Source organism: Doryrhamphus excisus, linkage group LG20, assembly GCF_037039965.1.
Source record: "Doryrhamphus excisus strain RoL-2023G ecotype Guam linkage group LG20, RoL_Dexc_Guam_v1.1, whole genome shotgun sequence".
Taxonomy (NCBI): Eukaryota; Metazoa; Chordata; class Actinopteri; order Syngnathiformes; family Syngnathidae; genus Doryrhamphus; species Doryrhamphus excisus.
Genome location: NC_136376.1, coordinates 6516231 through 6541752, shown reverse-complemented (window position 1 = coordinate 6541752; position 25522 = coordinate 6516231). Strand labels below are relative to the sequence as shown.

Genomic DNA, 25522 nt, shown 5'->3' with positions numbered 1-25522 from the left:
GATCCAGAAGCACTTCAGGTTCCAGCCGAAGTCTTTCAGCCTAAAATCCCAGCGAAGGCTGCCATGTCAGACAGGGGTATTAAAGCCAAGATCCAAGTCCAAGGTCACGGTGCCCAGACCTTTCCAAATGACGCTGAGAGAAGAGGAGCGAAAAAGGCACAAAGTACGCACTCGCTCCGAGATCGAGCTTGAGAACACGCTGCTTCGACGGGAGCTGGAAGAGATCAAGGAGTGTCAGAAAAACTTCCGGGCCTCGCCAGCACCGGCGCATGTACACCTGCCCCTTTACGACATCATTAGCCGTCACTCACGTAACACGCGGCGATCGGGCTCTACCCGCGCCCTGCCACCTTTCCACTTCCTGGAGCGAGACAGGAGGAAGAAGGAGGCACAGATGGAGGCGGAGCTGGCAGTCGTCGGACCACAAGAGGAGCGCCATACCTTCAAAGCCCGGCCCGTGCCCAGCTCTGTCTATGCGGCCAGACACGGGGCAAGTGATTCAGATATGCGAGGCGGGTCAGAGCCCTCCGAGCCTCAGAAGGGTCAGTCATCCAAGGCAGGGAAGAAGCAGATTGAGCTGTCTATTGAGCTGGTCAAAGAGAGCGAGTGGTCCTACATGGACCCCCCAGGAGCCAGAGAAGACCCCAAAGGCAGACCACCTTGCCACGGTCTGACTAGCAGGGTCTGAGCATCTATGTAGATGAAGGACTTCATTAATTATACTATTTTGTGGTGGAATACGGCCTACTATTAGTCGGAAAAAAAGCATTTTTAAGTATGTTCAAGCATTGGTTGAGTGGTTAGTGAGTTCGATTCCACCCTCGGCCATCTCTGTGTGGAGTTTTCATGTTCTCCCCGTGCATGCGTAGGTTTTCTCCGGGGACTCCGGATTGCTCCCACATTCCAAAAACATGCTAGGTTAATTAGCGACTCCAAATTGTCCATAGGTATGAATGTGAGTGTGAATGGTTGTTTGTCTATATGTGCCCTGTGTTTGGCTGGCGACCAGTCCAGGGTGTACCCTGCCTCTCGCCCGAAGACAGCCGGGACCTGCGACCCTCGTGAGGATAAGCGGTAGAAAATGAATGAATGAATGAATGAGCCCCCCACCCCCACCTTGAGCACATTATTTCTGTCCAAGAAAGGACTGAGTGGGTCCTGCTTGTTGTTCTGTAGATGATTACCTTTGTGGGTCTTTGATAATCACTATCTGTGCATCTCATCACTTACAGTTGAGTGGGTTTATTGCAGATGACATCCAAACTGGAACACTAATTGGAGTACATAGAGAATGTTGGTTTTCAGAGACATTTGAGTTAGCTTTGACTTGTGACTCCAATGTACTAACAATTGCAATTATTAAGTTATGAAATGAACTCTAATACATTATTGTAGTTTTAACTATAAAACAATGACAGAAGTAGGACAAGATGTGAAATCATCAGGACTTCTGCGTCACCAAATAAATGGCAAGTATAAAAAATAACCATGTTCTTTTTCCTTTGTTTCTTAGTCAGATACATCATGCTGTGGTTTTATTATTATTATTTTAGTTCAAGTTTCAGACGGATTGACAGTTGCTTGAAACTAGTGATGGGTCCTTCGTGAACGATCCGGCTCTTGGAGACAGTGCTTTGAGTGTTGACACACACTTTCTTTTCTAAAAACTTTTAGTTTTTTACACTATAATGTATGTTTTGCTGTGAAGTGTTCTGTTGTTTCACTGTAAATAATCGGAACTGTATTAATATTGTACAAAAACAGATTGGAAATTGAATTAAGACGAGTGTTTGTGTCGAACATATAAACATTGCCATAAATTATAATTATGAATAATTATATTTTCACTGTAGAAGTTAATTTTAATAAAAAAAAATATTGAGTCGCCATTTGAGCGCCGAAAGCCGGGTCTTTTAAATGAGCCGAAATTCCAGTGCCTGTGACGCAATCAACTGTGGGCGTGGCTTACGCACTCCGCTTCCTACTTGTGTTGTCGTTAGCTTGGAAAACTTGCGGTTTGTCATTCAGAAGGAAAACACAGCCGCCGCCACCGCAAACTAAATCTACCAAATGGAGTCGCATGGTTCGGACACGGATGGGGAGGAGCAGCAAACGCCTCTTCTTCATCAGAGATACAAAAGCAACGTTCAGAGAGGTGAGTGACTTGACGCTTGAAGCAATGTCCCTCTAAGCCCTCAATGTCCCGCGGAATAATATTAGCACATTCTGCAATAACACACCCAAATGTAATATTTACACGACTGTGGTGCTCCAGGCTGACAAACACCTTTTTAACACCTTCTCCGCCCTGGTCACAAGATTGCTGCTTTGGACAAAACATATGGCGCGCTTTGATTGTGCTGGTGAGAATCCACCTGGACTTGGTGTTATCCTTACATAGACACACTATTCATTTGGTGGTTGGTACTGTGTTTGTGTATGTGGATTATGGTCGTTTAAAAAAATACACATGACGTTATTTCCACAGTTAAACCAAACGCAAGACGTTTAGCATCAATATAGTTGGTACAAGATGCAAGTGCATGTTTTCAATGTTTGTACTTGAAGTCATGCATATCGCAAAAACGACTTCACAGGTTAAAACAATATATATATTTCAGGTGCAAAGCCAATTGTTGCTAGGCAGAGTTTGACAGGACTCAATGTAACTCCCCCACATGACAACAAAAGAAGGGTCACATTTTAGCCACGCCCACTGTGCTGAAGAAAACAGGAAGAAGAAGAATGTGTGAAATATAAAACACAAAACACAGAATGGCCACTGAGCCAGTTAAGGTGCTTTTCAGGTGCTAAAAAGTTTTTTGTGTCTCCCAGCACCGGCTTGCTGCTCGGCCCGTTACGGCCTAGCCGTTATTTCCTGCTTGGCCTTCTTTGTGGCCTACTGCTTGCGGGTCAACCTGAGCGTGGCCATGGTGGAGATGCTCGACACCAACCAGCCCAACACCAACCACAGCAGCTCTGTGTGCCCCCCTCACATCAGCCCCTCACGGCCCAAACGCAACCACTCGGTGATTTCCTGCACTCTATTCTCTATTCGAGGCTCAATGTCATTTAGTCAGAATGTTCAGAAATATGACCCCCGTGTCGCTCCCCACCCCCAGGCTAGCGTGTACGACTGGGACACAGAGACGCAGGGCTGGATCCTGGGTTCTTTCTTCTACGGCTACATCCTCACACAAATCCCTGGAGGTTACCTGGCCGGACGCTTTGGGTCAAAGTGGCTGTTGGGGTTTGGAATCCTGGTAACCGTTGTGTTTACGTTGCTCACGCCTTTGGCGGCTGACCTCGGCGCCAGTTACCTCATCGGCGTCAGGATCCTGGAAGGGATCGGGGAGGTAGGCCGTTGAGCAACTGCGATAGCAACTGCAAAAAAACAAAAAGTATTTCCCCCATAAGTTGTGCATGAAGTCATGTGTTGAACATGCATTCACCCGTAATGTTTTCTATTGTACAAGCTTGGTGTGACTTTGTGTATTTTTATCATGCGTGCAGGGCGTCAGTTACCCTGCCATGTACAGCATGTGGGCAGTGTGGGCGCCGCCCCTGGAGAGGAGCCGTCTTGTCAGCATCTCCTACATCGGTGAGATGAACAAAACATGTGGTCAAACCTTCAAGTTGAGCACAACTAGTTTATTTGCAACAATGTCTCACAGGAGCCCAATTTGGGACGGTGTTGACCCTCCCCCTTTCTGGTGAAATCTGCTTCTACTTGGACTGGACCTACGTCTTCTATATCTTTGGTAACGACACTAACTCCTACCCAAAATAATATTAATGACATGTAATAAAATGGCCGGTACCGAGAGGGACGGCTTTTGAAAAAATGGCTGGGATTGAATGAGTTGAGGCACAAACAAAATAAATAAAGTTTTTTGAAAATTATATTGGGGGAAAAAAGTTATAATATGGGAAAAAGTCATACATTCATCAAGTTGAAATGAATTTTAAAAACCGCTGATGTAAGCACTGGCCCCTGTCAGATAGTCGCATGATGTTGTGCAACTTAGCTATCTGATTAGCGTACAGTTAGGGAAGTATCCCGCTTTAATGGCTTCTGTGTACGAGGGGTAGAAGCTGTATCTTCTGATATGGCTCTGATGGGGCAATTGTAGTTATTGTAAAAAACGCTAACCAGGTTGATGTACAATAAAAAAACAACACATGAAGTGAATAGCTCGCTGACTGCTTATGACACTTGTATCACATTGTGAGTTGTGGTAGGTTTCAAGAGGTCATGTGACCTGTGGCGTCTGATTCAGTGTTCAGATGAGCTGATTACGCCGTCTTTGTTCCTCTTTATGTTGTGTTGTTAGCATGTTGGCCACATTTGACTTGTGCTGTGTTAGCTAATGTGTGTTTGTGTGTGTGTGTGTGTGTGTTAAGGTGCTGTGGGCCTCTTGTGGTTTGTGCTGTGGTCTTTCCTGGTCTTTGACAGTCCAAACACTCACCGGTGGATCTCGGAGCGAGAAAGACTCTACATCGTCAGCTCGCTGAAGAACGAGGTGATGCCGCGTAGAAATAGAAAAGCTCGAGTGAGGCTTTATGACGCTAGCTTGTAAAGCAAAGGCCAGGAGGAGACTTGGTTTCTCTGCAACAGAAGCACAACCATACTCTGAAAAAACACTTTGACTTGGAAGAGCAAACAGTAGATGAAACTGTGGAACACCTGTACGGATCCATGGTTGTGTTGCAAATCAAATATCGGTTGCTATCTGCTGAGAAAGCGCAAACATTGCAACAAAGAAAAGTAACTCAACCATCACCATAAACCATGGGTGTTCAAAGTGCAGCCCGGGGACCATTTTGGGCCCTCGGTTTATTGTGAAAATACAACTCATTTACAAATAACAAGATGTTAAACTGTTTGCGTTGTCACCTATAACACAAAGCTATGATGTAGCCATTTTGTTCAAATAGGAGCTGACTAAGGCACATAACTTTAGAGTGGTTACTGAGGAACTAATGACTCGGGCACATACCCCTGTACATTTAGAGTAGTAACTCAGGAACTAATGACAAAGGCACATACATTTAGAGTAGTAACTGAGGAACAAATTACTAAGGCACCTATATTTAGAGTAGTTACTCCGGAACAAATGAGTAGAGTAGTAACTGAGGAACGAATGACTTAGGGACCTACATTTAGAGTAGTAACTGAGGAACGAATGACTAAGACACCCACATTTAGAGTAGTTACTGAGTAACTAATGACTAAGGCACCTACATTTAGAGTAGTAACTGAGGAACAAATGAGGAGTAGTAACTGAGTAACTAATGACTAAGGCACCTACATTTAGAGTAGTAACTGAGGAACTAATGACTAAGGCACCTACATTTAGAGTAGTAACTGAGGAACTTATGACTAAGGCACCTACATTTAGAGTAGTAACTGAGGAACTTATGACTAAGGCACCTACATTTAGAGTAGTAACTGAGGAACTTATGACTAAGGCACCTACATTTAGAGTAGTTAGTGATGGACTGAGTAGAGCAGTAACTGATAAATTAATGACCAAGTCACATAGGTCAATGTAGAGTAGTTACTGAGATATCCAAAGCACAATAAATATAGAGTGGTTGCCGAGGAACTAATGCCCAAGGCACAATATATTTAGAGTGGTTACAACAAACTATTGAGTAGTTATTCAGGAACTACGACACACATTTAGAGTAGTGACTGAGGAACTAGCTTAACAAAATGGCATCCAGAAATGAAAGTCGGCTGTGTCAACCCTTCTCTAATGTATTAAAAGTTGACACTAAAAATGTTAACACGAAACCCATTATGATAGTTTTCGACATGCTATGGCAGTGAGATCAACACCTTCCTCTTCAAGCATAACTTCCTGTGTTGTGAGTGGGAACGGCTGTGTGTCTATGTGTTCTGTGATAAAGTCCTTTGAGCTGTTTATGCGACGGTAAAGTCAAGTTGTGCATTATACTGTATTTGCTTAAGTTGCCACAAAGTTATATAAAACCAGTTTTTCTTGTTTTATTTACATATAGATTCATGTCTGCGTGCTTCTTCTAAAAAAACAAAATGCTGTCTTGTTCTGCCGTTCTTAAAGGGGAGGACAGCTGACACTTCTTCTTTTCTCATTAACATAACATTCACGTATGTGTTGAAAAAGACAACAGTTCATGAATGTGCTCGCCCCTCCCGCCAGTTGATAAATGGTACGAGCCGCAATTTGGCCCGGTCATGCGAGAGCAAGCAGGAAGCATCAGCCGTCACAGCGAGTCAAATGGAAAGAATTGTTATTTTGAAATTAGATTCCCCACTCCTGCGAATCCAGACGGCCATTTTTAAAGCACTTTATTCCTGCAGCCCTACCTTGTACCTAATGTTGACCTAATGAGTATGTAGCACAAGGCAAACCGGCTGTTAGCTTAACACTTAACGTTACACAATCAGCTGTTATCACATTCATGGGATGCACCAGGCTTGATTGACTTACGGTAAAACTTGTCTTTCTGCTGTTTAAAATTTAGAATGACTCCATTTTGCTTCCTTCCAGCTGTCCAACTCACATGCAGACATCCCCTGGCGAGCCATGCTGACATCTGGGCCACTTCTGGCCATCGTGGTGGCCCACTTCGCTTACAACTGGACCTTCTACACGCTCCTCACCCTGTTGCCAACCTACATGAACGACATACTGGGCTTCAGCATCCAGCAGGTCAGGACCACCATCTTATTTAGTATACAACGCCAACACAAGATTGTGGTGCGTACCTAAGCACAGATTGTTGTTCCACATCAGAACGGCTGGTTGTCAGCTGTGCCTTACGTGGGCTGCGCTGTGACGGCGCTTCTGAGCGCTCAGTTGGCCGATTACCTGCAGGAAAGGTGCTTCTACTCCACCGTCATAGTCAGGAAAGCCTTAACCATCGTTGGTAAGTGTGACCCCAGCCTCAAGCCTGAGGACTTGTCCTGTGTGAGACAATTCAGAGGTGTGTGTGTGTGTGTGTGTGTACAGGTATGGTGGGCCCAGCTGTGTTCCTGGTGGCGGCAGGCTACACGGGCTGCAACTACATCTTAGCCATCACCTTCCTCACTATCTCCTCCTCGCTGGGTGGAGTGTCAGCCTCGGGCTTCAACGTCAACCACCTTGACATCGCTCCCTCGTAAGACCTTCAACCAACCTGTTGAGACTCCTTAGTCAACATCTAGTAAAGGATTAACAACGTGCATATCTTAGCTTTGGATAAATGTGATAAACAGAGCAGAAAACACTCACAGTATTCGGCGTGGATGTTGTCGTCCTGGCAGGTATGCCGGCATCCTGCTGGGCATCACCAACACCTTTGCCACCATTCCTGGCATGGTAGGACCGGTCATTGCAAGGCACCTCACTACAAATGTAAGATGTTTCTCCTCCATTTTGTTCATATACAAATGCTAGTAGAGATAATGAAATTGATTTGGCCATTTTCACAGTTTCATTCATTTTCTACCGCTTATCCTCACAAGTGTCACGGGGGGTGCTGGAGCCTATCCCAGCTGTCTTTGGGCGAGAGGCGGGGTACACCCTGGACTGGTCCCCAGCGAATCACAGGGCACATATAGACAAACAATTCACACTCACATTCATACCTATGGACAATTTGGAGTCGCTAATTAAACTAGCATGTTTTTGGAATGTGGGAGGAAACTGGAGTACCCGTAGAAAACCCACGCATGCACGGGGAGAACATGCAAACTCCACACAGAGATGGCAGAGAGTGGGACTGAACCCTGGTCTCCTAGCTGTGAGGTCTGCGCGCTAACCATTTATGCAGTTTCATTATTTATTTCTTTGGTCTTTTTGGACAATTTTGCAGATGGTAAGGGTGGGGGTGCCAAAAAAAAAATTGGGAACAAACTAGTTTTTCACTAATTATATCCAAACTAGTGTGGATTTTCTTTCTTCTGGGAACTGACAGACTGAAAACCAGAACCACTGTTTCCCCATGAACCAACAGTCTCTGGCCAACAACTGACGCCAACTGGCCGTCTTCTTCTTCTAGAATACCATCGAAGAATGGCAGACCGTCTTCTACATCGCTGCCGCCATCAACCTCATTGGAGCCGCCACCTATACGCTGCTAGGACAGGGTACAGTGCAGCCCTGGGCCGTCCAATTGCCCCACAGAGGAGACTAAGACCACTTGACCCACCAGTCTTGGACCGGACTTGATTAAAGCTGGTGATTATGACTGATGTCCCGTGAGTAAGGGGCCCCAGTCACAAGTAACGCCATGAGGCCAATACGAAGCGCAGAAGTCGATTAGGTTGATTGCTAACTGTGCTGCATCTGCCTCAAAATCAGTGAGTGTTCTCTAGCTGATAATGACACGTGGACGTGGCAAAGGTGTTTTATTAAGGAAAATATTTGCTTTTTTTATGATTGTGTTTTACATTTTCATAGCCTCTTCATAAACATTCATATTCAATATTGGGAATGTCTACAAAACTGTTTCCTTGTCAAGAGCAAGACCCCAATTATTTGTTCAAAAATACATAATGTGCAGTAATCCCTCGTTTATCACTGTTAATTGGTTCAGACCCAACAGTGATAAGTGAATTTCCATGAAATAGGATTCCTTATTTTTAAATTGAATAGTTAAGCACAGAAAACACGTTTACAACCTTCCACATACGTGTTTTTTTACATAATTAGAGCCCTCTAGACACGACCTAACACCCCTATAGTCACCTTTAAACTTTTTTTATTACTCAATATAGTAGACATAGGAGTAAATAAGCCATTTAAGACATAAATAAGACTCGTGCTTGTGTGTGTTGCACAAAAAGTGATGTCAGAGTTCAGTTTCAACTCCGCATGGGTTACGGCTGTAACCCGGCTGGCCTGTGTTTTTATTATGAATTCTTAGTAGAAATTATTGTGTGCCAATTCAAACCAGCAAAAAGCCGTCTTGCTAATGCCGTATATTAGTTCATTTGAAATGTGCTTTCATGTATTTTTATGTGTTACATATTTAAAAGAAAAAAGGCATGTGTTCATGTAGCAAAGGATGATGGGAAAATTTGCTTTAACAGTAACCTGTGGCGAAAAAGATTGCATTTTCGCCAAACTGTCCAATAAGATCAGCGATAGAATATTTTTCGAGTGAATATTTTTCTTTGGTATGCCATCTTCCAGCCACTTTCTGGTGTCATTTCCAGCCATTCAATACATCAACAATGCTGCCAGGGTGTAAATCAATTCCGGCTAATTAATCTAATTAATTCAGTTAGTTTTTTTGTTTTTTTTTAAATATACAAAATGACTTAATCTGCTTGTAATGTTTTTATATTCCCGGTGTTATTGCCAGCATTAAGAGCTTTTTAAGATGCTTTCAACTCTGTGTTGTATTTGACACTAAGCTGTAAGTTTCAGATGTATTTTATGTGATTATTATTATGATTTTTTGGCCATGTGTCAATGCTCAGGTGTCATAAAAAGGGATTCAAGGAAGTCATTTTGTTACTTTTTAACAATGGATCTAACACACCGAGGTTTATATGAACTGTACACAGGGGTCAGAGTAGTAGCTTTTATCCCATAACGTCTGTTGTCACGTATGGGGGGAGTCCAGTTTGCACACTTGGTCAACAAGTACTGTGGAATTGCACTTGTGCCTTATTTACACAAGAAAGCTTGAAATGAAGGGACTTGCTTTTGTTTTTTTTTACTATCCTAATTGTCCTGTAAAGTTGTCTCAATGATTTGTTTATCATAAATACTGAATCATTACAGCACAACTGAGCTTTTCCAGTATGTGTTAAGTGTTATGATGCAATCAGGGCTGTCGAAAGTGCACCATTTTCAGTCCCCAGATTCACTGAAAATGTAATATTATTCGATATCACACTCATTTATTTACCTCTAACAAAGCTCAGTTGTTTAGTGGTGTATAGCTTAGTGTATTTTGACCAATATTGTATTGTGTTTATCATATTTAATGTACCAAATGAATAAAAGATTTGGACACCCCGATTGTTACTTCGCTCTTTGCATCATTTCCAATTGAAGTGAATGAAAATTGACCAACAGTGAATCTTTTCTCCGCCCCTCCCAGGTTCCACAACCATGACATTATTAAAAATATAACTATGTACCCTTGTACCTGGGATCAATAGTACAGGGTGTCACCGCCCCGCCCTTGTTTAGCTACTTGATAGGGTCCAAATATTAGAAACACACATTAAGGACAATAATGCAAACCTCTCTGCTCGTGTCAGCCATTATTTTAGTATTAGGCCTCAATGGAGGTCACGTGCAAGTGTACCTGCTGAAGTAGCTTCCTGCAATGAGAAGTTGAAGTAAACATTAGTGCGCCCCCTTCTGGTACTCGGGAGTTCCTGTCAAAAACGTATAAAATATTAACAAATAAAGAAACACATTAAGGACAATAATGCAAACCTCTCTGCTCGTGGTCATTATTTTAGTATTAGGCCTCAATGGAGGTCACGTGCAAGCGTACCTGATGAAGTAGCTTCCTGCAATGGGAAGTTCAAGTATACATTAGTGCGCCCCCTTCTGCTACTGCGGAGTTCCTGTCACAAAACGTATAAAATATTAACAAATAAAAAAATACCGTGTCCATTAGAAAAGAGTAGGGACTGATTTTGGCATACATCAAATCCTAAACGGGACTTTTTTTTTTTCCACTGGATCTTGCACCGATCCTGCGTTGTGACGCTGTCCGTTTTCGTGCGCGCGCAAATTATGCAACCCTCCCTCCCGTCAGGTTGTGCTCGCTCCCGCGGAGGATCAGCAAGCGTCTGCCCTCAAGCGTGTGCGCGCTTCCACAGTCAGACGACCTGCAGTGACCGGCTGCTCCCTGCTAAGGTAAGACAGCTCAAGTCACACGACGTCTTTTTACGTCTCGAAAAGTCCTCCCGCAGCAAAGTGCGTGCTTTGCTTTGGCCCATCGTAGCGGCAGACCGGCCGGGAATGTGATGCTACTGCTGCTGCTTGGTTCATGGAAAAAAGGGACGGTGCCAGAACATGGCGGAGGCGTGAGGTGTCTATCAACATCCCTCCTGTGTTAAGATGACCTGAGCCGTTTGGCGGACTTGGCGCAGTTTTTTTTTTTTTTTTTTAAAGGGGGGGTGTTTGTCAACGAGAGCGCACTGCGGCAACTGCAGTGACGCTCCTAAAGAAGCAGCAGCAGCAGCAGCAGCATGATCATGAGGATGAGCTGTCCTGGATCTGTTTACAACATTAATGTCAATTAGCATACACCACTAATGCATCCCTCGCCATCTTTATCATCATTATCATCTTTCACCCAGCACCCCTTCAACCTGACTTCATTGCAATGCAGAGACAGACGCTGCTGCACTTGCCTGTAAAAATGGTGGTGATTTGGGGTTTTGTGGCGTTAACAGTGGTGTCAAACAACATTACCAGGGTGTGTCCCCATAGCGACATGGAGGAAAGGTGGAAAAATGGCATTACTAATCTATCATTTTAAAAGGAAAACATGTTAACCTCTTAGCATTCAATGATTGCCTGACCTAAAATGCCATTAGGAAGTCATCCACAGTAAATATAAAGCTGTCATTGAACCATATAGGGACCGCACGTTGGGCGAGTGGTTAGCACGCGGGCCACACAGCTAGGAGACCCAAGTTCAATCCCACCCTCGGCCATCTCTGTGTGGAGTTTGCATGTGTGTGGGTTCTCTCCGGGTACTCCGGTTTCCTCCCACATTCCAAAAACATGCTAGGTTAATTAGCGACTCCAAATTGTCCATAGGTATGAATGTGAGTGTGAATGGTTGTTTGTCTATATGTGCCCTGTGATTGGCTGGCAACCAGTCCAGGGTGTACCCCGCCTCTCGGCCCAAGACAGCTGGGATAGGCTCCAGCACCCCCGCAACCGGTAGAAAATGAATGAATGAACGAACCATATAGGGTAGAGGCATAGCTTTGCACTCTTCAACACTAGAAGCTGAATTTTCATTTATATTTTTTTAGGTTGGCCTACCTCCTATCCCTCCCAATTTGACAATTATACTACAAAAATTGAGTATATTACTCTGTTTTTTATTATATTCCGTTAGTTGTCACTTCTCTACAAAAGGTACACCATTGATGCTGAGGCACAGTCCCTGCCCCCAAATATGAAGCCATTCCTTGCCACCCATCAACCAGCAGTGTGGACTAATTACAATTACTGGACCATTGCCAATGTAAGAACGCATTATTTGTATTCTTCTGCAGTCCCATTGCGAAGGCTACTTCTCCATTTAGAATGTCACAATAAAAAGCTGACTTAAAAAGCAAACATGCAGTTAATCCTAAGGAGTCTTGAATTCCGACTTTAGACATTCCCTTGGTACTATTAGTTTGCCTGATGACTTTTTTTGGGTCACAACAATGAGACTGGCTTCAGAGTCCACGTCATGTAACAACATGTTGCCGGTCTGTTAACCATCCGAAAGCCACACTAACTATGACAATCAGTTCCAGAAAACCCCCAGAGTGTGTCTTGACTTCAGCCTGAGCCGGTCACCATGGTAAAGGAGAAAGTCCACATCAACATTGTTGTCATCGGCCATGTGGACTCGGGAAAGTCCACTACCACGGGCCACCTCATCTACAAGTGTGGTGGCATTGATAAAAGGACCATAGAGAAGTTTGAAAAGGAGGCTGCTGAGGTAAGGCTGTGGATGATGAGTGAGTCTACTCTACCAGTAATCATCTTGTCTTGATGTGTCAAAAGGCCGAGGACATCTTGATTGATGCTAAACTATATTTTTAATTGAGGCCCGATACAATTAAGCTAACGCACTATGATCTCTTTCAGATGGGGAAGGGATCGTTTAAGTATGCCTGGGTGTTGGACAAATTAAAGGCAGAGCGGGAGCGTGGTATCACTATTGACATCTCTCTGTGGAAGTTTGAGACCACAAAGTATTATGTGACCATCATCGACGCTCCAGGCCACAGGGACTTCATCAAGAACATGATCACTGGGACCTCTCAGGTAGGTAACATGAGGATGCAGTGTAGGCAGAAAAAAAACTATCTGGTATTACAAATGCCTTCCTCTTAGCCAGTTTTTTTTTCTCATTTGTGACATTAGGCCGACTGTGCCGTCCTCATTGTGGCTGCCGGTGTCGGGGAGTTTGAGGCCGGTATTTCAAAGAACGGGCAAACACGTGAGCATGCCCTGTTAGCCTACACTCTGGGTGTCAAGCAACTCATCGTGGGCATCAACAAGATGGACTCCACAGAGCCAAACTACAGCCAGAAGCGTTACGAGGAAATTGTGAAGGAAGTTAGCACCTACATCAAGAAGATAGGCTACAATCCAGACACGGTTCCCTTTGTGCCCATCTCTGGCTGGAACGGTGACAACATGCTCGACGCCAGCCCCAATGTAAGACATTTTGTTGGCTCCTGCTCCGTTGTTGGTGATGTAAATACATCTGAATATACTGTTTTTTTTCTGTCCAAGATGCAATGGTTTAAGGGGTGGAAGATCAATAGAAAGGATGGTAATGCATCGGGGACCACACTGCTGGAAGCTTTGGATGCCATTCAACCACCGACCCGACCAACTGACAAACCACTTCGCCTGCCCCTTCAGGATGTCTACAAGATAGGAGGTATGTGAAGTCGTCAACTTCAAGCATTATAAAATTATAAATTAGATATACCCTAACGCACTAAGGCCTTAGGCAGGGGTTGGGAACCTTTTTGGCTAAGAGAGCCAAAGTGGACCAGGATCATAACATGATGACCACTTCCAGAATTTCCTTCAGGATCCATAGTGTCGCCCTCACCTAATTTAGTCATTGGCACTGAAAACGTCCTAATTTTGGTGGCCTTGCTCTGCCTCTTCCAGAAGTAGAGTAGTGCAGATTAAAGGAGCGGTTTGTAACACTTACATGGTTAACTTCGAACACACAGGAGCCTTTGCTAAGCGCTGGCGGTGTGAAGTCATAGATGTCAGAATTAAATGAAAGAAAAGTCAAGTCTGCACTGAACTACTTTTTGACCCACTGCTGTCTATGCTCAGGTATTGGAACCGTGCCTGTAGGCCGCGTGGAAACAGGCATCCTAAAGCCTGGCATGGTAGTGACTTTTGCCCCCGTCAACATAACTACCGAGGTGAAATCAGTGGAGATGCACCATGAGGCGCTGTCCGAGGCCCTGCCCGGTGACAATGTAGGCTTCAACGTTAAAAACGTGTCAGTCAAGGACATCCGCCGTGGAAACGTGGCTGGCGACAGCAAGACCGATCCACCGCAGGAAGCTGCCAGCTTCACTGCTCAGGTCGACTGGGATTTCTTTAGCAGCTATGGTTTCATGCACTCTGCTCTTAAAAGTTTTCAGTTTAGGCAGAAATAAATCATACTGACTGTCCGTTGTGTTCGCAGGTCATCATCCTGAACCACCCGGGCCAGATCAGTGCCGGCTATGCTCCCGTGCTGGACTGTCACACAGCTCACATCGCCTGCAAGTTTGCCGAGCTCAAGGAGAAGATTGACCGCCGCTCCGGTAAGAAGTTGGAGGACAACCCAAAATCCTTGAAATCCGGAGATGCTGCCATTGTGGACATGACTCCTGGCAAGCCCATGTGTGTCGAAAGCTTCTCTGAGTATCCTCCACTGGGTAAGTCAAAGGGAAACAGATCGATGAATTAACCCGTCCAGCTCACAGCAATGTGGACTTAGTTTCCTCTTTGCCGTTATACCAGCTTTGTTTCCCAGAGCTGTTTGGTGTTGAACTTGAGACATGATCTCACCTAAAGGCAGTTTTTGGACTTTGCAGTTTTCACAGGGGAAAGAGTCATGCTGGAACATATTTGTTGTAGTTGCTCGTAGATCTAATTCCCTGCTGGCCGTTGTATTCAAAGTCCATAAAGATGTCTTACAAAGACATACAAAGACCAAAGGGTCTGGCCGAACTCATGACTGATCAACTGATTGCTAGATGTTGCACAATACCTTGGGTCCATATTCACCTAATCGAATGCTTCTGAATTGCAGGTCGCTTCGCAGTGCGTGACATGCGCCAGACCGTAGCTGTGGGCGTCATCAAGGGTGTGGAGAAGAAGGCCTCCACCACTGGGAAAATCACCAAATCCGCCCAGAAGGCCCAGAGGAACAAATGAATGTTGTGCTTCGCTGCCGACCCCAGGGTCTCCCAGGGCAGGACATCAGTCATCCAACTCCATCATACGATTGGCTGCTTCAACTTAATAACCAAAGACTGGTTAATCATCACGATGCATCGCAAAACCATCAGAAGAAAAGAAAAACATTCGGATCCTGTTGTATTACCATGACATACAATAACGTAATATCACATAGTTTTAAGTGTGCACTGTTCATTTGATTCATGGCAATCCCATTCTGTGATAGTGTACAATTAGGGGTATTCCAATCTAGCGCCTCTCTATAGCTAAAATACAGGTACTGGTGTGTTTACATGATGAATGTTGTCTTTTATTAGTGTCGGTTTTCAGTTTTTACATGACGCTCCGTATAAGTAGTTAAAGACTAATGTATGTTTTTCAGAGCAGTATGTAGACGAGTAGACCGTCATGTTTTGTTGTGGTTCAGCTTTAACAAAGCATTTTAAACAAATGGCAAAATGTGTCCTTCCCAAGTGGCTCTAAGTAGGCCACCTAATTCTTTAAGCACTTTCATTGGCACTTTGCTAACTTTGCACTTGCTGTGGAGATATTAAAAAAAAAATGAATACGCAACTGCACCTTACTGTAGAATGGCACAAGCCGCTTTGCAACATTAAACACTATTCCACTCAACATGTTCAGCTGTGGTCATTTTCTGAGTGTTATGCAATGAATACCGAGTCTACAGTCTGCAAGTAATAAAATGTGTCTTTATTAAACAGAATAATATGGGATGTAAACTAAAATATATACAAACAGGAACTGGTGTAGCTACAACTGACTGATTGCCAACATAATGGTCGCTAACTAAATGAGTTTGTCAGTCAAATAGACAAAGATAAACTAAACACAAATTACAACATCAGGCTTCAGCTTCTGTCACGTTCTGTTGAGAAAACCAAAGTAATGGCAACTTACTGCTTGTATACAACTATGTTATGTATGTACGTAATGGCTGTGCACTGTCAATGGTTCTGACTATCAGGTAGCATACATCTATACAGTTGAACCTCTGTTTTCATCATTAATCCCTTACAATAATATAGTTATACATACCAAATACAAAGTGAAATACATATAAATGACAAATGAAATCGTGATGATTATTTTACCTTCACTGAAGACTTGTTTGGAACACTAACTCTAGTTCATACAAAACCTGAGGCATATTTTACATCGAAAACAGAGATTCCACTGTATAATGTATCGTAAATCTATCTATACTTGTGCAGGGTAAGATGACTCACTGTGAAGAGGAAGACGGTTAGAACCTCCAATTTTGGCGGGAGTCTCTGCTACCTCGTCCTCTGTCCCTGCCCCCTCGTCGGCCATCTCTACCACCTCCATCCTTTGGACTGTACATCTCCTTCTCCCTCTTGTGCTTCTCATATCTATCTGCCATTTGGATCAGTTCCACCGGGATGTCCTGCAATGACATTACATATATTTTTGTCAGAGACAGAGTCAGAACACTGCATTGCAAGAGCAGCGTAAGTTTTAAGTGTGCCGACCTGCCCTGACCGCTCCAGGATGGGAATCAGCTCAGGTGCCATCCTCCAGTCGTCTCTTGTTACCAAGGTAACAGCAGCTCCAGAGCGCCTGGATCATAAAAACATTAGAAATCTTGCAAAAAAACAGCAAATGAAGACTACACTAGGACTAAATTCACACACGTACCCTGCTCGTCCGGTACGACCCACGCGGTGCACATACTCTTCAATGTTTCGCGGAAAGTCAAAGTTGAAGACATGCGTGATGTCGTGGACATCCAACCCTCGGGATGCCAAGTCTGTTGCTACCAGGATACGAACTCGACCTGGCAGGCACAAAAACGATAACAAAACAGATATTTTGTTTTGTGTTAAGAAGAGACAAAGCAACAATTTGTTCTCTGGTCGTTTACCCTCTTTAAAGTCCTTGAGTGCCTCCTCCCGATCCCACTGCTCACGGTCACCATGGAGACTTTGCACAGCCAGACCATTTAGACATATGTCACTGGACAGGTCATCACACCTAAGATTGCACACAAAAGTCGAAGCATCCTATTTCTTTACCACTCTTGCCACCCAAATTAATACCTATTATCAATATACACAACAATGTGAAATGCTACAAGTTGTCTGAAGTGCATTTAAAACTAATATCAGTGAATTTATCTGGACTAAAAGAAATTTATTTGACCATTTACGTTGTCCAGTGTCCCTGCAGTGACGATATGGAGTGTGTAACATAAACGGTACACCACACTTACACGATCTTCTTGCCAACAAAGACTAGGACTTTATCCTCGGGCAGCATGTTTCTGATGAAGCCAAAAAGGTATGACTTTTTGTCTTCTTCATGGACAACCAGCACCGTCTGCTGAACAGTATCTACAGCCTGGGTAAGCCACCACATGCAGACATAGTAAAACATTTCAAGGTATTTGAAATTCACATTCTCGGGGAGTTCTAACTAGGCTGTATGAAAAAAAAATGCTAAACGTGTACTTGTAATTTCAACATTATCTTTACTCACAGCCAAGTCCAAGGTACCAACATATACCATCATGGGATTTTTGAGGTAAGATTTGGCCAGACGTCTCACACCAGTAGGCCAGGTGGCACTGAAATAAGTCATGACAGGTAAGCGAGTGGGGTGAAAATACAGGTAACCTGGAATATTTTATACCTGGTCATTACAGTTTGTCTGTCAGGACGGATGTCAAGCAGAATCTTCATAATCTGGGGTTCAAAGCCCATGTCAAGCATGCGGTCTGCTTCATCTAGAACCTTTGTTCCCAAACCATAAGAATAGAATATGTAAGAATAAATGTGATAGTGACGATAAACAGCAGCATTGACCAGACACAGACACACACAGCGAACCAAGTACGTGATGGAGTGAAGACTGATGAGCTCATTCATTTGTAGATCGTTTAGTCGTCCTGGCGTGGCAATCACAATGTCCACGCCGCCTTTCACCTGATTGATTTGACCCCTCCTGTCCCCGCCGCCGTAGATGCAGATGCTGAGAGAAGAGAGCAGCTTGTGTTATTTTAATAGCACATTAGTTAGTAGTTTATGGTGAGGAGCTGTCGTCAACATTAGCATTGTGACCTCTTGTAGCCTTTGTAACGATACTTGCTGCACTCCTCTTCAATTTGTAGGGCCAGCTCTCTGGTGGGGGTCAGCACCAACATGCCTGGGCCCTCCCGCGCACAGCGAGGACTAGGAAGGAAGAACACACAGTGAAGACATTACAGTAGTAAAGCTCCGTCTAAACAAATGACCAAAACGTCTGGTACTCACACAGGCTGTCCATCCATGTGGACAAATCCCGGGAGCAGGTAGGCCAATGTCTTCCCTGTTCCCGTCTGAGCGATGGCGATCAGGTCCTCTCCGCTCAGCAGCACCGGCCACGCCTGAGACTGATGAGAGCAGTTTTTATGAGACATTTGGGGGCACTTAGAAATCTTGGGGCCCTAGGCAATTGCCAGGGTTTGCCTCATGGCAAGTCCGCCTCTGACAGCAACAAAGAAAAGTGTCTGGTTCTCTGTAATTAATCAGTCCAACACAAAGCATTCTGGAAATCGCTTACAAAAACACACCACTAGATGGCACTATTTCCTTTCTAACACCTTACGTGTCTGTCAGGCATTTTCAAAGTGAGTAGTTTTATCTCAATTTATAAACTTTTCTCTTTCATTTTATTTTTGTATGAATGTTAAAAAAATACAAAGAATCTTGCCTGTACAGTTAGTAAAGTTGTTTACAACCCATTTTTTTCTATGGGGATAATATTGCCTCTATACCTGAATGGGGGTTGGCTTGATGAAGCCAACCCGTTCGATGTTCTCCATGATCTCTGGATAAAGTTCAAAGGCTTCCAGAAAGGTCCGACAGGGATTGGGGATGGGGCGCTTCTTCCCGTTGTCTATTAGGTCATCCACAAAAATATTGTTGTTCTCCTTCCTGGGGAGAAACAGTGTTTATGTTTAGTGTTTGCTGCCTTTTTTTGGTGAAGAGATGGGGGGCCTGTCACCCAACACTTGAATATGATGATGATGATGATGAGCATCACCTCCAGTCACAAACTTCTTCTGATGTGAGGAGGGAAACGCTCTCAGCCTCTGCATAAAATTTTTTCTTCATGGGTGGCAAGTCTGGAAGAATATTACAATGTCAAAGACGACCACAATGTATCCTACCGGGCTTCTCGTGACTGTTTAAGACACTATATGTGTAGTACCATATTTGTGCACCATGAGTATAGAGATGAAACATACACACACGTAGAGTGGCCAAATATATTGTGATCCCTCCTCTGCATATATTTAATAACTTCCACCTTGCATCAAACATGGACTCCAAAATAATGCACCTTTCCACTTCAACTCTTCATACTTCTGCTTGTTCTCTCGAATGCTGCTCCAGTCTATGGACACCTGTGGCGGGGCAACATGCGAAGCCTCTAATTGTGAACAGGACCAGACGGAACCGGCCCTTTCGCCTCCGGCCCCTCCTCTTGCATAGCCTCCTCCTCTTGAGGAAGCTGGGGGCCACATTCAGAATTACATTTAATAATAAACCATATAGTATCATATAGTTTATAAAACTCACCACTGTGGAATCGAGAGTTGCTGTCTGCCACCAGCTCTTCTATCATCTCTTTGGCCTTCTGCTGGGCAAGAGGAGGTCCAAGGATGACCACCTTGCCCTCATACTCTCCCTTGTTGATCTAAAAAGTCGGCAAAGTTTATAAGCTTTTGAATGCAATTATTGAATATTTCATGTAGATGAACTACATAGCAAAAAGAAAACAGGACAGAATGGTGACTGCAAATGGTCCCTGGGGTTCATGCATTAGACACCGCTAGGCCTGACACAATAACAAATTTTGGTGATTGATAATTGTGTTATTAATTATGGACCGATATTCGCTAATTTGGTCATTTTTAAAAAATTGAGCCATGAAATGGTACACAAGTGTAGTGTTCCTGTGTGAGGCATACCTTATTGCTGTAGCTACGAATCATGGAGCATCACCATGTCACACACATGCAGCAACACAACGGGTGGATAAAAACAGACAATACACTACCAACGTATAATGCAGAATATTAACCAACTACTATGTGAGCTTTTTTTTTTTTTTAAACAAAAACTGTACACCAAAGCACTCTGGGAAACAGAAAGTTATCCCAGAGATGCTACATCATATATATCATCTTAAGAAAAAAAACCCAACTTTAATAAAACCTCCACACTCAGTTACAGTATGTAGTGTAGTGTTGCTAAATGATTGTAGGGGTCATTAGTGAGAAGATGCTCACTCTCTTCTGTGTTCATTTCATATAGAACCAATGCACACAGACAGCTGCAGAGTGAACCCCCTTGTCATCCAGCCGTTGCAGCACAGACTAACATTTGATGCAGACCTCCATACACATCTATGTCAATTTATCGAGGGCTCATAATTATCAACCTAGTCTGATATATCCGTTATCGTGACAGGCCTAGACACTAATGTACGCAAGTCATGATATGCTAAGCAGTTAAATATATTTCAAGTAAAAAAAGCCTACATTTCAATCTTGTGTTATAGGTTGAAAAACAACTATTCAGGGATTTTTTTGCGCATTACTGTGACTAATATAGTGGAGCCGGTTTATGTCTGACTGACTAACTGAAACTGAACCTAGCCATTGCTTGGACTTTTACAATAGACATAATGAGAATGGATGATCAATGGACTTTTGAACCTATGGCCGTTTTTTGGAATGGTTTTCCTCCATTTCTGCATTTATTTTTTAATACTTGAGAAATTTTGTGCATATTTATCCAACAGAGCTTCTGTAATTTTCTTGTGCCTTGTGCATGTGACATCATCTATGAAAAAAATAAACAGCTGCATTTTTTAAGTTGTAGCAATAGAATCCATGTTAATATTGCCATTTAGTTTGAGGCTACTTTGCACTGAACAGGAAGTCACTGTGTGTATATGCTCTGTATCTTGATTTCACAGGACCCTAATTATGTTGCTGGCTTGCATAAAAGTTATCATCTCTACAACACATGGACACATAAACGAACCCATTTTTCACAAAATAAGTATATTTTTGGATATTTCAGTCAACTAAAGTGGTTGACATTTAGATCAATCTGTGCACCTCTACTTCAGAGGCAAGAACTTGTCAACTTGCCTTTATACTTGCACCAGTATTCTCCTCTAGTTCACGGATTTTAGTTCCTCCACGGCCTTAAAGACAATTACAACAAATTAGAACAACTGTGGGATTTGTAAATACAAATAAAAACGGAAATAACCAAGCTAGCAAAGATTAGCTTAGCTAACCTAGCGAGCTGGTCACCACAAATACATTCAGATTTCGCGTAAATTCCTGCTATTTTCATTAATAAAAAAACAAACAAACACACATACCGATTATTCTCCCCACCATGCCATTTTCCACGGTGATGGTGACGGCGGAGTCTAACTTGTTAGCTCCCAAAAAACGCCGTCCAGGGTTTCGTCGCTCAGAGCTCCGGGTAAAAAAGCGGCCTTCATTTAGCCCACTTTGGCAGTCAAGTCTCCCGCCACCGTCGTCATCTCCACTCCGCTGCCGAGCTCCGAATTTATTTCTATTGCGTACACCGAACGAAACATTTCCATTTTGAGGAACGTCAGTCGGAGGCTTCCATTTAGTCAGAGTCAGTTCAGCTGCGTTCTCGTCGCCGTCCTCCTCCCAGTCCGACATTTTCCATTCAGTTCTGAAGAAGCTAGCAGCTAATACACCTGTAAGGACCTAGCCGTCAATCAAGATGATGCTTTCAAAGCCCCTTGGAAATCTCGCATATATCCATTTATTGGCAAAAACACACAAAAAAACAAACAAACCCACAATCAACATCCATTTAAAGTTTAAATTTTATTTAAGAATGACAAAAAAATCATTTTGCGTTTCTCATCCAGAGAATATATATAATATGCACTTGTAATAAATTAATTTCAACGTAAAAAGAGTGTTAACATTGACAAGCGTTTTTAAGGCCTGCTGTGTAATAAATTACTTTCTAGCAGTAGAGAGCAGGAAATGCACTATGAGAATAAAGAAACAAATCAGTGGAGCGAGAGCTATGTGCGTTAACTGGATTGACACCTTATAGCCAAATTAGTACAAGAGATATACAACTAAACAAACAAATATGGCATGAAAGATGGGCACCGTTAACAGGTTCTAAACACAATCATTAATGCGTTAATTCTTACTTAATGAGCCTCCTACTTCACTTTTTTGCTGACCTCTTATCATATGAAGCCAAAGTCATCAGTCAACAGCAACATTAATCCTACAAATTAACCACATTTTCAGGCTCTCGCTGTGCTTTTATATTGCATCGTACAACAGTAAATCAAGATCGGAGTCTAAATAGAGTATATCATTGACTGACCTGCTTGAAATTAATGTTAGGTTTTGTTCAAAACAAGTTGTGACACTTTTTTAAAATACATTTAAGACTATCATGATGGCAAACCTGCACTTCTAATGAAATCTGGAAAAATATTTTTTTTTTAAAAACAGGAAACAGACTTGTGATGAAAATTCAGGACAATTTTGACAAGTCTTTAACCATTTTTACAACAAAAAGGGCAACATTTCATCCTTGGTACAGTTTTTTTTCCAACCAGAATGCGTTAGAAATTTAAAGAATCGCATAAAAAGCTAAAACAGTGAGAAGTACCGTGTTTAATTTGACTTTATTATTATTATTTCCAACTGATGGAAGCATTGGCTGGTTTCATTGGATTCAGCCCACTATTATTATTGTAATATATTATATATATTATGCACATGGTGCTAGCAGCACCCAATATAGGGGTTGTCCAAAGAGCTTTGTTGTGAAATTCTAATCTTTCTATTGTTTTTATCTGCTATCAAATGAAGAAAATAAGAATATAATGTGACGATGCTGGGGACAACATGCATAGAACTCTTTTTAAGCAAGTTACAGACATGCAGCATCCACCGTGCATTACCCATTAAAGGTTGCTCAAGGGCTGATTTTTGTCTCAAAAAAGTGAGCAGCCATCACTTATGCGGTAAACAAACACACTGAGATGATTGTGACATGCGACCATGATTATTTTCTTAGTATGATTCATGCCCTCAATAAATTGTTTGACCGCATGATAATTTGGTATAAAGACCGGAATATAAGCTAATGAACGAAACGGTGACATTCATGTCAAAAAGTGACACTTATTTTCATTTTTCTTCTCATCCAGTTTTGATCTAAATTCATCCTAAATATGTAAATGAATCTGTTTTTTTTTGCCTGACTTTCATATTTTTTGTGTATTTTTTGTAAAGCAAACTTGGTGAAATATGATGAAAAAGTTGTACATTCAAGGCAAACAAGTTCATTTCCTGTAATAATGTTTTAAAGCGGCCTCCTTATGAATGGCATACAGTGACTGTGTGTGTGTGGGGGGGGACAGGGGGGAGGGGGTTGGGGTGGTGGATCAGGCCAGTTGGACATGTGGCGACTGACTAAGAAAGTCTGATGTTTCCTTGGAGAGAGCAGCAGCCTCGTCCACAGTGTGCGACAGGTGTATCGGGCCCTTGGCGGGGTCCTGGGCCAGGAAGTCCAAATGCTGTTCAGGGGTGTCCCCCTGCAGTTTGTGCTCACTGATAAAGAGTTCTCTCGCATCCCAGTCGCTGAGGTCACTGCGAGCGTGTTCGCTACTGTGGCCGGTGGCCAGGTTGCTGGATGGCTGACTAAGATTGTGCATGGAGAGGGACTTTCCGAGAGTGTTCCCCCCCAAGTCTGGGGGCACCACGTCTGGGCTTGGTGACAGCAGCAGCAGGGGGTCCACCTCCAGACTCATGTGTCTCCTCCAGGCCGCCTCGGATTTGGTGCAGGGCTTCTCCCGGAGCTGAGCGTTCCCTGGCTGGCTGTCCACTTCAGCACCGGCTCCCACGATAACAGAGGGACTCGGACTCCCCCTGTGTGCCAGCACTCCGTCTGTTATATCTGGGACGGGGTCAGCAAGGCAGCGAAGGTGGGATGGGTGCATCACGGGAGGCAACTGGAGGGTAAACCCCCCTGAGGGAGGAGGCGGAGGAGGCAGGTCAGGGAAGTGCGCCCTCCTGGTGCTGTTAGGGGTGACCAGGGTGGGGTAAGGGCTGTCGGGGGGAAGCAGAGGCGATGGGGAGAGCGAAGCGGTGGACGGCGGGTAGGATGGAGGGGCCGAATCCGGCGGGCCATCGTCGTCGGCAGGCGCTAAGATGAGCCGTAGTCCTCTCGGGTTTGAGTTGGTGTCGCCCCCGCTTCCTTGCGGGGAGGGCGGGTCCCGGTCCATGATGGAGGTCTGGTAATCGGAGTCGTGATGTTGGTCCAGTTCGAAAAGCGGCAGCGAGGAGAGAGCCAGAGCAGAGGGACCTTTCTGGAGGACTTGACGGTAAACATCCAGCAAAGAATCCAGCTTGGACTCGATAGAGGACACCTGAAAGCAAAACATTCATTAACATGAATGAATGTGTTTTTTCCAGCCATACTGATACCCAGTGTAAGTATATAGGTATTGCTTAACCTTCCTCTTGTGTTAGCTTTCTGGTATCATCTCTTATGTTAACGGGTCGGTTTTGACCCGTGTATTAAATCAGCTATAAAATACACAAAAAAAAATAAGTTACCATCAAATTTGCTTCTCATGTCTTGGTTACCTTCTTAGGCTTCCTCAATCAATGAAAATGTTGGTTTTAATACTTTTGGTGTGGGCATGGAGGCCTTTTTTTTGTCATGATACCCCTCCGTTTCAATTTCCAAAAATGGTAAAATGAACCTCAAAAGAATCATATTAATAAATTTAATTCTTTTGTTACCTGGCTATTACTGAGGGCTATAGAACATATCTCTTAAAGCAATTAGTTTGATTTATTTTCTCATTTTAGTATTAATCACTAAAGAAACATCGATGGTGTTTGGATCAATTAATGTCAACAGCACAGTGGTCGAGTGGTTAGCGTGCAGACCTCACAGCTAGGAGACCAGGGTTCAATTCCACTTGAATACAAAATTCTCCCTCATTGTTTCTCATTGAGCTATATGTTAATTGATGACATTTATACTTGTATTATCATTACATTATTTATTATGCATTTATTATGGCTTCTGGGCTGCACGATTCATATCTAGGCCTCACTACTAAGAGCTCCAAGTTCAATTCCACCTCAGTCATCTCTGTGTGGAGTTTGCATGTTCTCCCCGTGCATGCGTGGGTTTTCTCCGGGTACTCCGGTTTCCTCCCACATTCCAAAAAACATGCTAGGTTAATTGGTGACTCCAAATTGTCCATAGGTATGAATGTGAGTG

The 25522-nt window shown here is 43.5% G+C and overlaps 4 protein-coding genes and 1 long non-coding RNA gene across 5 annotated transcripts in view; 2 read left to right on the top strand and 3 right to left on the bottom strand.

Annotated features, from left to right (window-relative positions):
• The first annotated feature begins 1965 nt into the window (after positions 1 to 1965).
• On the top strand, positions 1966 to 10004 carry slc17a5 (solute carrier family 17 member 5). Its single transcript, XM_058058020.2, has 11 exons — positions 1966 to 2155; positions 2836 to 3029; positions 3123 to 3356; positions 3514 to 3601; positions 3675 to 3761; positions 4405 to 4523; positions 6540 to 6701; positions 6786 to 6918; positions 7002 to 7149; positions 7295 to 7385; positions 8032 to 10004. The coding sequence occupies exons 1-11, from the start codon at positions 2071 to 2073 to the stop codon at positions 8164 to 8166; spliced, it is 1476 nt and encodes a 491-aa protein (XP_057914003.2). The 5' UTR covers positions 1966 to 2070; the 3' UTR covers positions 8167 to 10004.
• Positions 3141 to 5052, bottom strand: LOC131107748 (uncharacterized). The gene is made up of 3 exons (XR_013625105.1): positions 4470 to 5052; positions 3526 to 3593; positions 3141 to 3384 (listed from the first exon to the last, which is right to left on the bottom strand). It is a non-coding gene; the product is annotated as an uncharacterized LOC131107748 (long non-coding RNA).
• A 730-nt stretch (positions 10005 to 10734) lies between the features above and the next one.
• LOC131107745 (elongation factor 1-alpha 1) lies at positions 10735 to 15797 on the top strand. The gene is made up of 8 exons (XM_058058021.2): positions 10735 to 10859; positions 12482 to 12675; positions 12825 to 13004; positions 13104 to 13400; positions 13479 to 13629; positions 14043 to 14299; positions 14404 to 14638; positions 15016 to 15797. The coding sequence occupies exons 2-8, from the start codon at positions 12532 to 12534 to the stop codon at positions 15138 to 15140; spliced, it is 1389 nt and encodes a 462-aa protein (XP_057914004.1). The 5' UTR covers positions 10735 to 10859; positions 12482 to 12531; the 3' UTR covers positions 15141 to 15797.
• Positions 15798 to 15854: 57 nt separating this feature from the next.
• On the bottom strand, positions 15855 to 21964 carry ddx43 (DEAD (Asp-Glu-Ala-Asp) box polypeptide 43). Its single transcript, XM_058058017.2, has 17 exons — positions 21588 to 21964; positions 21349 to 21404; positions 19766 to 19883; positions 19527 to 19697; positions 19227 to 19308; positions 18958 to 19117; positions 18455 to 18573; positions 18263 to 18373; positions 18032 to 18173; positions 17835 to 17935; positions 17682 to 17769; positions 17416 to 17543; positions 17068 to 17177; positions 16842 to 16980; positions 16676 to 16763; positions 16412 to 16590; positions 15855 to 16050 (listed from the first exon to the last, which is right to left on the bottom strand). The coding sequence occupies exons 1-16, from the start codon at positions 21901 to 21903 to the stop codon at positions 16429 to 16431; spliced, it is 2091 nt and encodes a 696-aa protein (XP_057914000.2). The 5' UTR covers positions 21904 to 21964; the 3' UTR covers positions 15855 to 16050; positions 16412 to 16428.
• A 101-nt stretch (positions 21965 to 22065) lies between these two features.
• Positions 22066 to 25522, bottom strand: part of kcnq5a (potassium voltage-gated channel, KQT-like subfamily, member 5a) — a 70550-nt gene continuing 67093 nt past the window's right edge. The window contains exon 16 of the mRNA XM_078787282.1: positions 22066 to 24653. Within this exon, the coding sequence (XP_078643408.1) occupies positions 23670 to 24653 (984 nt within the window). The 3' untranslated portion in view covers positions 22066 to 23669. The remainder of the gene's footprint in view (positions 24654 to 25522) is intronic.

Coding starts and splice junctions, on each gene's coding strand:
- slc17a5 (XM_058058020.2), top strand. CDS start 2,071: ATGGAGTCGCATGGTTCGGACACGGATGGGGAGGAGCAGCAAACGCCT. Junction 3,762..4,404: donor CTACGTCTTCTATATCTTTG/GTAACGACACTA, acceptor GTGTGTGTTAAG/GTGCTGTGGGCCTCTTGTGG. Junction 7,150..7,294: donor CACCTTGACATCGCTCCCTC/GTAAGACCTTCA, acceptor TCGTCCTGGCAG/GTATGCCGGCATCCTGCTGG.
- LOC131107745 (XM_058058021.2), top strand. CDS start 12,532: ATGGTAAAGGAGAAAGTCCACATCAACATTGTTGTCATCGGCCATGTG. Junction 12,676..12,824: donor TTGAAAAGGAGGCTGCTGAG/GTAAGGCTGTGG, acceptor GATCTCTTTCAG/ATGGGGAAGGGATCGTTTAA. Junction 13,401..13,478: donor TGCTCGACGCCAGCCCCAAT/GTAAGACATTTT, acceptor TTTCTGTCCAAG/ATGCAATGGTTTAAGGGGTG.
- ddx43 (XM_058058017.2), bottom strand. CDS start 21,903: ATGTCGGACTGGGAGGAGGACGGCGACGAGAACGCAGCTGAACTGACT. Junction 19,698..19,765: donor CAACTCTCGATTCCACAGTG/GTGAGTTTTATA, acceptor TGTGGCCCCCAG/CTTCCTCAAGAGGAGGAGGC. Junction 17,936..18,031: donor TTCACTCCATCACGTACTTG/GTTCGCTGTGTG, acceptor TTGGGAACAAAG/GTTCTAGATGAAGCAGACCG.